Genomic DNA, 15,170 nt, shown 5'->3' on the forward strand with positions numbered 1-15,170 from the left:
AGTCCATCTGTGGGTCCCCTCTGTGTGGTGAGATTTAAACATGAAGCACTCATCAAAGTTTCCCGTAAATATCCAAACATCTCACAAACAGAACAAGATTTAATTTTAAAACGGAAAAACGCTGCTTATCTGATTTTTAGTTTTTCTGTTTTGATTTTAATTCAGGAAAACAAAATAACCACACCGTTCATTCATCATTTTGATTCGGTTTTAAAAGTAAATAAACGAAGGGTACACAAATTTTGATGAACTCAAACTAGACTAAAACTATACCATTACTGTAAAATGACTAAAAAATTAGGAAAAAGTTTAAAAGGTACGTGAATACATTGTATGTGGGAATGCATTCAAAGAAACTTAATTTAAAAAATATATTTCTAAAACATATTACGTTGAATTCCCAATGATTCATAATGGCTCTTTATCCGAATAAACATAAATTTAGTAAAGCAGAAGGTAATTTTATTGATTTCAGCTCATTGAAATGCATGTATTGCTAAAATTGGAAAAATATGAACAAACCTAGCACCTCCCAAAGGTTAAAACAAACGTTGCCTCGCTTACATTTGGAGAAGATAACATCCGTCGAAGCAATGTATTTTCAAAAAGATATGGGGGCCATTTATTGACTTTATTAAGAAATTGGATGTTTATGATGACTTAACTATTTTTTTAATTTCTTGCAGTTATGTACAATATGTAGATATGTATACCTATATATATATACCTATATATTTATATATATATAAATATATACATGTATAAGAGAAGGTATGTTCTTTAAAAAGGCCCTGTGTGTCTTTTTTTAAATTATTATTATTAATGTGTTATTTTTGGGTTATTCAAATTTTGTTATTGCTTTTACTTTTTATATTTCTTTTCTATATTTGTAAAAAAAAAAAACAAGTGATACTGAATTGCTTTGTAAGTATGAGTATAATTGAAAATCTTATCACTTTGAAAAAGCCCATAATAAAAATATTTATGGAAAAAAAATAAATAAGCAAAGACTAAATAAAGATTTGTTGGAAAATTTAATGCCAGTGCAGTGTACGACAGGGACAGACAAAGTCTGTGAATTCATACACACCCACTCCTCCCAGACTGTTTAACTTTAGGTGTAGCCTATCAAAGCTATTTTCTAAACCCATGCAGTATTTAAATCTAAATGAAGCCGTCTTTACACAGAGGAGTCATCAGCTGTGCCTCACCTGCTGCTGGTTTTCTCTCTGTGAGTGGAGGCGAGCCTGGATGCATTCCCTGGTCTCCTGGAAGGCTTGCCTCTGGGAGCCTTCAGCGGGGTAATGGGTGCAAACTCCCACGATGTTCGTGCAGGAGAAGATCAAAACATTGGAAACTATCTGTGGCAGAGGGTATGAAAAAAAGAAGGAAATTGTGAGTAAAAGAATGGAAAGGGTTTCATCCTTGAATTCGTCATTTTTGGAGTTTACTGCAATTATCAGAAAGGTGAGTACATTTTACTAACAAAAAGAAAATGACAGTTTTACCTTTGAAAGGTTTCCATTAAAAAAATGCATTAACGTCAATTCGACAAAACAAAAAAGATTAAATAAAAAAGGAAAGCAGTTTTGTTTATTTATTTTACACATACATTGGCTTAAAAACATTAAAGGTCCTATATCATGCGAATCAACTTTTGTGAGCTTTTAACCTTGTTACAATGTTAATTCTTTATCAAAAACACGCTATATGTTCATGTTTGTGTTTTCAGCAATATTTTGCCTTTGCGCTGACACCTAATTTTTCCTGTTCAGTTGAAGTTCACGTGTGTGGCGTTCTGTAACAGTCTGTGTTCTCCAAATTTAGAACCTTGGACCTTTTTTCCGTTTTCATTACAGCAACTCTCACAGGTGTAGATTCATTATTCAACACATGATCTCATGAACTCAGATCTGCACAGTAAGCCGAGTGCCAATCCCAGTCCATTACCTGATGACACATCACTGAGTAGAATTTAGATGCATGCAGTAAAACCCATTGTGATCCATAGGTGGAGGATCGTCAGCTGATGCTTGTGTAACGAGATGGCGTTTCAGTGAAAGTCAGGTGAAGGTGAGGTCAGAGGATGTTGATGTGATGCTGTCAATATTCGAGTTCAGGACTGATGGTTCTGCTATCGGTCAGGAGAAGTAAATGCATGTACCTGCTGATGTGAGTCACACAAAGGTCAAAGCAAGTTTGTGGAATCTGAACAGCATTGGATGGAAACTCTGTGGGCAACGTAGGTGCTTTTAAAAGACTCAGAGAGGACACCAAAGAATTCCCTACTGGGAACCAGTCCATTCCTTGCTGTTTCTAAAACCTAATCGGTCTGAGGGCAGGTTTTCTTAATTCCTCAATCTAAAATGTGCTTTTTCAGGTTTATGAACCCTATATTCTGTATATACGTGTCTCTGATTGATTGCTTCTGCATTTGACCAACTTATTGTTTTGTACTAATCCACCGGAGCGTCATAAGGGGAAGTAAATAGCTCCTCAATAGCTATGACACGTTGACATGGCACTCTTCTTCTTTACTGCTGAAAATCCGCAACGGTCACAGATTTTTTCGGGTCACAACACCGGCTTCGGTGAAGGAAGCCGAATGTACTGTAAAAACAGTTCAAACAAAGTCTAAAACCCGGCTCTGTGGAAGCCTCAGGAATTAACAGTTACTGTAGACTCATGGTAGGCGAAGCAGCAGTGTTCCTGGGTTTACTTAGCTTCTATAGCATGTCCGGTGTCCCTGTCGATGTCTGTGACCCGAAAAAATCTGTGACCGCTGTGGCTTCTCGGCGGTAGAGAAGAAGAGTGCTATGTCAACTGCGTAAACATCTTCGTAGCTATTAAGGAGCTATTTACTCCTCCTTATACATGACGCTCCGGTGGGTGAAGTAAATGCAGAATGGAGAAGAATTACAAACGTGTTTAAGGAGGAGTAAATGTCCACCGAGAAGCCTCAGGGGTTGGAAATGTTGCCACCTGTGGTCACAGATTTTTTCGGGTCACAGATTTTGACACAACGGCTCGGCTTCAGCTCTTGGTGACGTCATTGACTAGTCGACGTCGACTCGACTAGTATACACATGAAGTCGACCTTTTAAATTATGAAGTTGTTCAATCTCTAGTACATACTGGGTACAGATTTTCCTGTACACTATCCCAGACACTTGGTTGTGCTTCTCTATGCCATCTGATACTGCCTTCATCATACACCCTGTTACTATGTGCTGGACCGTCTCAGAGGCATCTTTACACATGCTGCACCTTGAGCCTGATCTGCTGTGATAAAGGCAGGCCTCTACGGCTTTAGAGCTGCAATATTTAGTACTTCTATGCTGTCTGTTAGTCCAGCCTTTTCAAGCCACTGGTAGGTCTTCCTGATATCAACCACTTCCTCTATCTGACAGTGGTGTACTCCATGTAGGGGCTTGCTGAACCATGTTGCTTGCTCTTCTACCATGTTGCCCTCGTCTGGTGATAATCTGAGGCATTCACTGATGATGTCCTCCTGGAGTTTGGATGTTTCATTTCGGATAGTGGATCTGATGCTCACTCTTTCTGCTTTAGTGTATAATCACAGGGTGCTGGTGCTTCTCTGGATATCTGTGGCTTTAATCTCCTCCTTTGGCCAGCTTATGATCTTGTCGCGAAAGATATCATCCGACCTCAAAAAAATAGATGTATTTTTTTACAAAACTCTGGTGGTTTATAGCCACAGATCAGACATCTTGACATGAAAACAATCCCACAAGTGCATCAGAGTACAAAGACACCTTTGGGGTAAATTAAGCTGAAGACTTCTTGTCCGACTTAAATACGCCTGCCCAGAAGAACTGAAAGATGAGCAGTTGATTGAGTATATACTGTATAAGCACATTGAGTGTGTATCATTTAATGGATATCCACTGATAGTTGAATGTAGAGCTGGAGCTTTAAAATAAATAACATGTACAGTAGCTGGCGATATGTACCTATTAAAGTTGGTTGCAACATTAATAACCAAGAAGAAGAAGAAGAGTTGAAAGTTTCAAAAGATGCCACACTAAACTATAAGGTTCAGAATTAACGCTTACTTAAAGCTGCGGTATGAAAAATCCTCTCTCTGCTCCCTGTTTCGAATCCAAAACTTAACTTCCCTTATTTTACAGACTCTGACATGAATACACGTATCACTTTCTAGTTACTGCCCTGAACAGCAGCTGCTGGCATCAGGTCGTCCCCCCACACAGCTCACATAAGCGGCTGTGAGCCCAGTGACAACCACCACACAGCATCCTGACTGTAAAATGAATTGCATCTGGTCTCTCTGCCAAGGATAAGCTTCTCTTAGGTTTACATACGAAGTATCCCGTCTGTTCTTACTCTTTCTCACTCTGACACCAGTGTGTGGGGCAGACCCTGCGCAGTCACGGTGGTCCTTTCCTCCCGAACACGTTTGTGTCTTTAAGTTTTCGCCACATTGGTCTTCCTTGCTTTGCTGTGTATCATTACACTTTCCCTTCTCAGATCATGAATGCGGGTAGACTTGACGAACAGCTCACAGATCACTGTGTTTGTAGAAAGATCTCTGATTGGCTGACATCCGGCGTCACGCTCCTGGATTTCTAAACCTTTTATACAGGACCAAGAGAAGGAGAAGCGATTGTCTGAAGGCCGTTATATAAATGTAAATGCCCAGCGTATACTTACATTACACTAGACACTGCATTCCTACCCTTTAAGCAATACTTTTCATACTTCTGGTACTGATGTCAAACTCCCTAAGAAACCAGCTCCTTTTTCCTCAATTTACTTTAAGTCCCCAAAAAAAACCAAAAGCATCCTATCTTTGAATAGAGGTTTACCTATATATTAATTTAGGTCAGTTGTTTAAAAACCAAAAAGTCTTGGACTGTTTTCATATAGAGAGTCAAGATGAAGTGAGCCTTTACCCTTTTGCTCCATGGGAGGTTTCTGTCCACTCTGATCTCCTCTCAGGACATCCATTTCACTGGTCAAACTAGACACCTGAAACTGTCCCCAGAGCGAGTAGTTTTAGTGATTAACAATTAGGTGCAAAGTCAGAAGCTCTGGATATGTGTTTACATTATTGCTAAATGTTGGAGACAGGTAGGTAGATAGGCTGAGATTCCTGAAGTTTAGTAGCTTAAGCCATCGATTGGGTGCATCAACAGAGTTTCACTGATAAGGGCAGAAACTACTCTGCCCTGTTCATGGATATAACCAGGGGCGGATCTACTGGGGTGGCATAGGGTGGCAGATGCCACCCCAAAACAAAGCCTCGCCACCCTAATTTGTACACACGGGCACGGAACTATACATCAGCGGTCCGCAGACCGGTAATGCCGCGCTGCCACTTCCTGACTGCAGAGCGAACCTTCTAAAACGCCAACTAAAAAGATGCGGAAGTATCAGTATCTGTATCAGAAACAAAGTCGTTCCAAAATGGAGGAACAACCCTGAACACTCTCTCCCCTCCCTCCCTCCCTCCCTCCGTGAGTGACGTTCCACTGCCTTGGGACATCGGTGAGTGTTTGTGCACAGGTTTTGCTCGTTTGAGTGTGTTTGGTTCGCTGCAGCTTGTGTTCACAGAGTGTGTAGGTTTGAGTGCGTGTGAGGCAATGTGCACTGACGTGAGTGTGTTCGGTGTGTGCTGAATGTTCACACGTTTGGGGAGCATATGTATATGTAGCATCATGATCCATGTACCCTTCGTTATTTGGTTATTCCATTTTAAAACCAAATCAAAATAACAAATAAACGGTGTGGTTATTTTTTATTTTACACAAATTCATCATATGCCCCTTAAAATACGTTTTTATACTTAGTTATATAACAGTGTGGCATCAAACATAATAATAGTAATAACAACATGGCAGTGACACTTTTTCCCCATCTGGTTACAGTTTGTTCCAGTGAAAACAACTGTTTTAAAGCCATATTTTTGTAAAATTAAAAACATATTGCACCGTAATAATTTAAATAAAACTACTAGACACTTTTAATCACTCACACAATTCCAAGTCTTACACTTTGTTATATGTTACAGAATGGCTCTTCAATGTGATGGATGTGACAATTGTCCTGTTCATTTTCATGGACAGAAGCTGTTTTTCTGTGTGGATGTTAGTCTCCACTACAGTAAATATTAACAGTGTCCAGCTATTGGCTAGTCTAGGGGTCCGCAACCTGCGGCTCTGGAGCCTCATGTGGCTCTTTTTTGTGATGGCTCCCTATAGTTTTCAAAAATATATTAAAATAAAGAATTGTTATTTCTTACAGTGGGTATTGATGATTAATGACATTAACTTCACATATAATTATGATAAAACCATTTGTTAACCTAAAGATAAATCATATTGTGCAATAACTCAGCCACCTTCCTACTTCACCTCCTGCAACATCTACAGACCGTCAATTTTTCTTGCACCTGTGGCTAACCTTAAAGGGGGCATATCATGCTAAATCCACTTTTTTAGTCCTTAAATGCATTTTGTTGTATATTTAGAGTGCTTAGAAGTACAGAAAAAATCAAATTAGTCTCTTCAGGTGCTCCGTAGATATCGTTATATTCTGTTTTGCTCATATTTTTTAATCTGTTTCGATTTTTCTATTCTCTATTACGTTTTTTGAACTATTACGTCACAGTATTTGCAGCGGAACTGCCAAATTAGGACATCAACTCCAGGTCCAACACTTCGAGCAATCCGCCATTTTTATTTCTCGCTTTTATTTTATAGTCCAAGCTCAAGGATGCCGAAGTTACGAGAGGTGAAATCAAAATGTTTGGTTGTTGGATGTAGTAACCCACACACTTCATTACACCGTCTCCCAGCATCAGAACCTTTTCGAAGTGCCTGGTTGAGTTTTATTTTTCGCGGAAATGTACCCACATCTGTGGGTAAGGTCATTTTTGTGTGCGTAAAGCACTTCAAGGATGACTGCTTCTGCAACCTCCACCAGTATAAAGAAGGATTTGCCAAAGACTTTGTCTGATTGAGGGTTAAATTCCTTCTATCTTTGAACAGAGCACTTCAGTAAGCTGTAAATAACGCTAAAAAGTGTGATGATACGACGTCCCTGTCATTATTTTGTTAGCATTAGCAGTTGCACCGTCTTCATATGTTAGCGCTGTGTGCTCGTTTTAGATCCTTGATGATATGGCCTACGTGATTTAATTTAAGTCTAAAGTTTTCATTAGTCATTTCTTTTTGCCGTTTTTGAATATCGTGGATACATTTTCCTGCAGTAAATTGATTATCGCGATAATATCGTTATCGCAGGCAAAAAATAAATAAATATTGTGATATATCGCATCGTGAGGTACCTGGCAATACCTGGCCCTATAATTCAGTATGCTTTATGTACGTCTGCTATATGTTGTCTCCTCTAAAAAATTCCTAACCCCCTCTTGCCACCCCATTGATTTTTTTCTAGATCCACCCCTGGATATAACCATAGTAGAGAGAAACAATAATAGACTTTTCTCTTTGACACGAGTCTCACTGTCATAAAGGAACATTGATTGATATTATAGAATCGAAGAAGAACGGTAGAGACCCTGCTGTAAAGTGGTGTGTGTGCACGTGTGTGTGTGTGTGTGTCTCTGACCTAACAAAGAGTGCTTCAGTTTCAAGAAGTGGGAAAAACAGCTGCAGGCCTGAAAAAAACAACATAAAACATCTTGCCTAGCTTTTTCCTTTTTTGTAAAGCTATTCATATCTCTTCTTAATGTGCACCTAGTATATAGTATACATTATTCATTATTTTTTTTACTGTAGCGACCTTGCTGGAACAAAGAAAGACACACAAAAGCAACAGTGAAAATCAGAGGCAAGGCAAAGTGCTTTAAGAAAACTAATTCTTCACAGCCTCCTTTAATCAATGTTTACGAACAGATAGCTCGCTATCTTGTAATTAAAACCAACAAATACAAACAGATCTGCATCACCAACATGTTTCGCAAATCCTGCAAGTGTACACTTTGAACAGGTTTTCTCGATCTTCCACGTTTGAATTCAAACAAATACATCTGAAAGGGTGTTGAGTATTGAAGTGGTTGTTAAGCAGAAGAAACAAAAATCTGGAAGATTTGAAACGCTTTGCACCATCTTTATACATTATATCACTGTGTCAACAGCTTGATGGCATAAAAGAAAAAATTACACATACAGATGAACGTCTCAATATTAAACTGAATTACAGTTGCTTTTTGATGTCACACAGACACAGATCCTTAGGTTGTGACAAAGTAAGAGGGTAATGCCTTTAAAATAAGGTACAAATCAAGGAGAAAACTGATCGCTGACCTGCTCCATATTCACAGGCTGAAGACATAACACAATTTGCTGAGTAACTTGGGTCCATGTGTGCATGCACCCATTACATAAATCAAAAACATCAAGGGGGATGATGATTTATGGGAAATGTTGAATCAGGGTACCCTTAAAGATATCATTTCACTTGTTGAAAAGCCTTAACACGGTAATGTGACCAATGTACAAGTGCAACAAAACATTGTTTCTATAATTCCAGTAGTAGTCAAGAACAATCAGCAGCAGAACCAAGCCAGCAGCTCATTGTTCTCAAGGAGTCATTAAATGGACCAAATCAGCAAATTGAATCACATTAACACCATGGGTCACACTGTTGCCAGAACAAATTGAACAGACACATGACACATCTTCATCAAGTCAAAAACTCCTTGGCACGCTCAGGGGACGCAGCTGGCAAAGGACCAACGTGCAAGTGATGCACGACCAACACAGAAAAAGGAAAGGAGGTGTCAGACAGGGAGAACAGAGGCCAGAATTAACTATTTTTGAACAAAGCTGAAGCATATCTATGTTTTTACAGTTACAGATGGGCACCAGCATGCTACAGTAGAGTCAGTGTGACAGCTACAGCTGCACTTTAAGCCCTCATACCGTCCCGCCTCCACACTGCCATAGAAACAGCATGCATCAGATAATGTCTTTCAGCCAGTCAATACAAATATTCCCAGGCAGCAGTCTTGTTCTATTATTATTGCCACACACGGGTCTTTCCAGGAAACCATTGTGCATCATTCCGCACCAAAGGCAAATACAGCTAGAAGTCAAGACTACATCTCAAGGGTATGAATTCATGTTTACAATTAAATATCTACAGAGGTATAAAGATAAGGTCTGTGCTTGTCATCGGTAGGCCGTTTCCTTTAAGCGGTTTGGAGGAACAGAGTAGAGCTAAGGCCACGTTTTCAGGTGCAGACCAAAGTGTATTTATTAATGACTTCCATGTAGAAAAAGTATTTACAAAGAAATAGGCAAAAAACAAGGTTAAAACATGTGCAGAGCTCCAAACATAGCTCCCATCATGCAGCACTCTTCTCCAACAATGCAGCTGAGCAGCTTTTATAGGCCGACAGCTGATTAAGTCCCAGCCTATTCTGCAGCACAGGAAAGTTCTTAAAAACAATAATTTTATTCTTCAACACTATACATTACAAATCTAACAATGTAAAAACATTTCATTACCTCTACCAAATATATATATTTTATTAAGTTAACAATATCTATATTAAAAACAAACAACTAATTTATCACAACATTTAAATCAAACACCCCTCCTGCTCCTCACACAATGGTCCCTCCTGGAACCTTCTTAAGGTGCTCCGGCTCTCTGGGGAATCTTTTAGCCGGAACACCTGGGACCAGACCAGAGATACAAAGTAACTTCATTTGTCAGACAATTATACATTTTATATTTAGTTTCACTCATACTTTACTCTCTGTTGCAGGTCCACAACCATGGGAAAAGACAATCAATAAACATCTGTTTTACAAAGATAATATGCATGCGTCTTTTGTATACAAGTAATGGACTTGCTTCATTACATTTCCTCCCCCCTCTCCTAGGTCACAGTACCTCTAGTCTTCATGAACCCTGGACAGACAGTCAGCCACAGTATTGGTTTTCCCTGCTTTGTAGCAGACAGTAAAGTCGTATGGTTGTAGGGCCAGGTACCAACCAGCGATTCTGGTATTGGCATCTTTCATCTTGTGAAGCCATTGGAGAGCGCGATGGTCAGTCTCGAGATCAAAGTGCCGACCCAACAGGTAGTACCGTAGAGACTCTATCGCCCACTTCATAGCCAAGCATTCTTTTTCTACTGTAGAATACCTGGTCTCTCTGTCCAGTAGTTTTCTGCTCAAAAAGGCGACCGGCCTCCTCTCACCGTCCATCTCCTGCAGCAGTACTCCACCTAGGCCCACTCCAGATGCATCAGTTTGTAAAATGAACGGTTTGTTGAAGTCAGGCGTCTGCAGCAGCGTGTGTTGGTTCATTGCCTTCTTTAGATCTCTGAAAGCAAGGTCACATTGATCCGTCCATTTTACCTTTTTAGGGGCTGAGGATTTAGTAAGGTCATTGAGCACTGCTGAGCGGTCTGCAAAGTGAGGAATGAATTTCCTATACCAGCCAATCAGACCTAGGAAACTCCTAACCCTCTTCTTTGTAGTCGGAATAGGGTAGGAATGAATGGCCTCCATTTTCCCCACCTGAGGCCTGAGTTTGCCATGCCCAATCACAAACCCCAGGTATGCCACCTCTCTTTGAGCCAGACAGCACTTTTTCGGGTTGATGGTTAGGCCAGCTGAGTGGATGCACTGTAGGGTTTTTCCCAAATGAGCCATGTGTTCCTCCCATGTTCGGCTGTAGATCACCACATCATCCAAATATGCAGCCGAGAAATCTGAAACATCTCTCAGAACGTAGTCCATCAGTCTTTGAAAAGTGGCTGGTGCCCCCTGGAGTCCGAACGGCATAACTCGAAATTGGTACATACCAAATGGAGTCTTAAATGCTGTCAACTCCTGAGCGTCTGGAGCAAGTGCCACTTGCCAATAACCTTTGCTCAGGTCGAGGGTGGTGATGTATCTGGCTTGTCCCACTCTCTCCACCAGCTCGTCAATCCTGGGCATTGGATAAGGGTCACACAATGAAACAGCATTCAAATAACGAAAGTCAATGCAAAATCGTAGTGAGCCATCCTTCTTTGGTACCAGAACCACCGGACTGCACCATTCACTGCTGGAAACCTCAATTATGCCCAATTCCAACATTAGTTTTATTTCCTCTTTCAAAGTTGGCACCAACCGCTCTGGTATTCTGTAGCTCTTTTGACGTGGAGGTGCCTCGTTTTTCAGCCGTATACGGTGCTGTACCCAGTCCGTATAGCCAGGAGTGTCCTTAAAAAGCTCTGGGTTTATGAGAGCATCCACCTGCTTCTGCTCAGAGATAGACAGACGTGACATGACCACAACAGATGACTCACCCCGACTTCCAGGAATGAATTTCTCTTTGGTTTCTTCATCCTGTACAGCACGGATCAACAGCTGAGGGACAGATTCCTGGCGAGACTGAAAATCCTTCAACGGGTTAACGTGAAACGTCTGGTGCTTTCTGGTTCTGTCGGGCATAAATAGTTCATATGTGAGCTTACCCACTCTCCTGGTGATTTCATAGGGACCATTCCACTTTGAGAGAAGTTTGCTGTCTGAGGTGGGAAGAAGTAATAGCACCTTTTGGCCTGGTTCAAAACTCCTTTCTCTTGCCTTGCGATCGTACCACATCTTTTGATTCTTTTGTGCAGTTTTCATGGATTCCTGAGCCAGTGCAGACATTTCCTCAAGCCTTTCCCTCATCTTTACAACATAGGCCACTACATTGTCTCCTGATGGGGATGGATTCTCCCAATAATCTTTGAGGAGATCAAGCGGCCCTCTTACTTGCCGTCCATAGAGTAACTCAAAAGGTGAGAACCCCGTAGAGGCTTGTGGCACTTCACGATAGGCAAACAGTAGATACAGCAACCACTAGTCCCAGTCTGCTCCTGTGTGCGACACAAACTTCCGCAGCATGTTTTTTAATGTTTGATTATATCTTTCCACTAGCCCGTCCGTCTGGGGGTGGTATGGGGTGGTCTTAATACCCCTAATTCCCAACAGCTTGTAAACCTGCTTTAATAACTTTGACATAAAGTTGGTCCCACAGTCTTGTTAACACCTCCTTTGGTATTCCCACCCTGGAGAAAAGCTGTAATAGACAGTTGGCTATATTTCTGGCTTTTATTGTCTTTAGGGGGAAAGCTTCCGGATACCTTGTTGCGTAGTCACACAGCACTAAGATGTATCTATAGCCTGAGCTGCTTCGTTCTAATGGCCCTACTATGTCCATACCAATTCTATCAAATGGTGTTCCAATAATAGGTAGGGGTTGCAACATAGCGCGTGGAACTTGACGCGATGAGGTAAGTTGACATGTTTCACATGAACTACAAAATTTTGAGATTTGATTGTACATGCCTGGCCAAACAAATCGGCTCGCAATTCTGCACAAGGTCTTTTGGAAAGCCATATGCCCTGCCCATGGCACTGAGTGTCCAAGCTCCATTACTTTTGATCTAAATTGCTGGGGTAATACTAGTGCTTCTACAGTTCCTTTGCATTGGTAAAGAATACCCCCTTTAATGATATACCTGGCTCCCTCCAGACACCCTGGGTTTCCCTGTTTAACCCCATCAACTTCTGTCACTTTCTGAAACCAGGATTGAAGAGTTGGATCATTCTTTTGTAAATTTGTAACATCTGATGGGATTTCAAAGTCTATTGGTTGAGTAGGTTGAGTTGTTTTTTCCTCAAATCTACTTAGAGTAACTCTGAATTTCTCCCTTCTTTTCTGAGCTTTAGATTTAAAAGCTTTTACGTTTACAGGTTCAAGATCTTCCCCAAAGAATGGCAACTGTTTTAGGGCCTCTTTTGAACTCTGGGCCCTAGTCATAACCATGCTATACGCTGTAGGTGGGGCATTTTGTATCTCAGTTTCATCAGGTAAATTAACAGGTATATTTTGAGATAGATTTGTTGACAAGTTTTCAGGTAAACTTTCACTTTCTTGTACCAAATCTAACAGAATGGGCAAATCATTTCCAAGGATTACATCAAACGGTAACTTTGGAGCTAAAGCCACTTGCATTAAAAATGTCTGCCCTCCCACAGTTAAATACACCTCTGCTGTAGGATACAGATGTTCATCACCATGGACACAGCTAATGCTGGCCTTATCCTCACTCCACTTATCTCTGGATACTAAGCTGGACAAAACTACAGACTGAAATCCCCCCGTATCTAAAAGTGCTGTTGTACGCTGGACATTTACCAAAACAGGTGAAGTGCAGGCACCCCAAGTTTGAATAGTATGATTGGGTATAGCAGGTCTTGGCACTACACAGTAAAGAGAGGGTTTTGTCTTATTGTTTAAAGGACAAGAATACTGGGTGTGACCTATCCCATTACACAGGTAACATCTAACTTCTTTACCCGAGTTAAATGAACTGTTAGCTGGGTTTGACTGTTGAAACCGGCTAGATGTAAACTGTCTATTTTTAAAAGGAGCCCTATCTTGACCAAAACCCCATTCACCCCCATTGGACTTACTTTGGGTTTTGTCTCTATGTCCATGCTCTTTGTCCCGGCTTCTCTGGACATGGAATGTGTCATGTCCAAATGTGGGGTACTCGGATCCTTTCCTGGCTGTGATGAAAACCTCCGCCAGCTGCGCTGCATGCTCTGCGGTGTGGGGGTCATGCTCCCGAATCCAAACTTCCAGTTCTGGATGAACCATCCTCAAAAACTGTTCCAAAATCATTTTCTCTGTGATTTCTTGTTTTGTTGATTTTTCAGGTTTCACCCATTTCGAAAAATAGTCTTTTAGTCGCACATAGAGCTCCTTTGGGGTTTCATCTGGCAGGATATCTGTGGATCTGAATCTTCAACGGTAAGTCTCTGATGTTATTTCATATTTTGTAAGTATCGCGGCTTTCACTTTCTCATAATCTTCAGAATCAGCAATGTCCATGAGAACATAAGCACTACGAGCTTTCCCAGTGAGCAACGTTACTCGGCGGAGAGCCCACTCATCTCTTGGCCACCTACATATTTGAGCCATTCTTTCAAATGTAGTCAGAAAATGTTCAATGTCATCATCTGGTGCCAAAGGTAGAAGCTTTGGTTCTCTGTAACTCACATGCTCTCTGTAAACTCTAGCATGGCCACGAGGATTTGGATCCTCCTCTTCATCCCCATCTTGGTCTACAGAGGGAGCAGTGTCCTGCTCTTGCTGCTGCTTACTTTGTACTATTTGATTGACTTGTAACTGTATTTGTTGAAATTGGTGCTGCATGTTTTTCCATCTAATTTCTTGTTGACTTGCCTCTTTTTCCAGACGCTGGTCTCTTACTGCTTGAGACTTTGCGAGTGACTTCACCAATCCAGCCAGCTCATCAAACTTGTCCCCAACGTTGCTGGATGTCATGGTCTCCTGCTTCCCGGATGCACATGTCCCCTCGTCTGGCTCTTCCTGGCACACCTGCAGTCGCTCTGTTTTTCTTGTATTCATCCTTCTCAGTTACTCTGTGACATGGGGCCCAGCTTCTGACACCACTTGTCATCGGTAGGCCGTTTCCTTTAAGCGGTTTGGAGGAACAGAGTAGAGCTAAGGCCACGTTTTCAGGTGCAGACCAAAGTGTATTTATTAATGACTTCCATGTAGAAAAAGTATTTACAAAGAAATAGGCAAAAAGCAAGGTTAAAACATGTGCAGAGCTCCAAACATAGCTCCCATCATGCAGCACTCTTCTCCAACAATGCAGCTGAGCAGCTTTTATAGGCCGACAGCTGATTAAGTCCCAGCCTATTCTGCAGCACAGGAAAGTTCTTAAAAACAATAATTTTATTCTTCAACACTATACATTACAAATCTAACAATGTAAAAACATTTCATTACCTCTACCAAATATATATATTTTATTAAGTTAACAATATCTATATTAAAAACAAACAACTAATTTATCACAACATTTAAATCAAACACCCCTCCTGCTCCTCACACAATGGTCCCTCCTGGAACCTTCTTAAGGTGCTCCGGCTCTCTGGGGAATCTTTTAGCCGGAACACCTGGGACCAGACCAGAGATACAAAGTAACTTCATTTGTCAGACAATTATACATTTTATATTTAGTTTCACTCATACTTTACTCTCTGTTGCAGGTCCACAACCATGGGAAAAGACAATCAATAAACATCTGTTTTACAAAGATAATATGCATGCGTCTTTTGTATACAAGTAAT

General features: G+C 40.9%; 1 protein-coding gene across 1 annotated transcript in view; it reads right to left on the reverse strand.

Annotated features, from left to right (window-relative positions):
* The window catches only part of adcy5 (adenylate cyclase 5), a 117,821-nt gene that overhangs the window by 50,138 nt on the left and 52,513 nt on the right, over positions 1–15,170 (reverse strand). The window contains 1 exon segment of the mRNA XM_028435489.1: positions 1,212–1,361. Within this exon segment, the coding sequence (XP_028291290.1) occupies positions 1,212–1,361 (150 nt within the window).

This window comes from Gouania willdenowi, chromosome 21, assembly GCF_900634775.1.
Source record: "Gouania willdenowi chromosome 21, fGouWil2.1, whole genome shotgun sequence".
Classification (NCBI taxonomy): Eukaryota; Metazoa; Chordata; class Actinopteri; order Blenniiformes; family Gobiesocidae; genus Gouania; species Gouania willdenowi.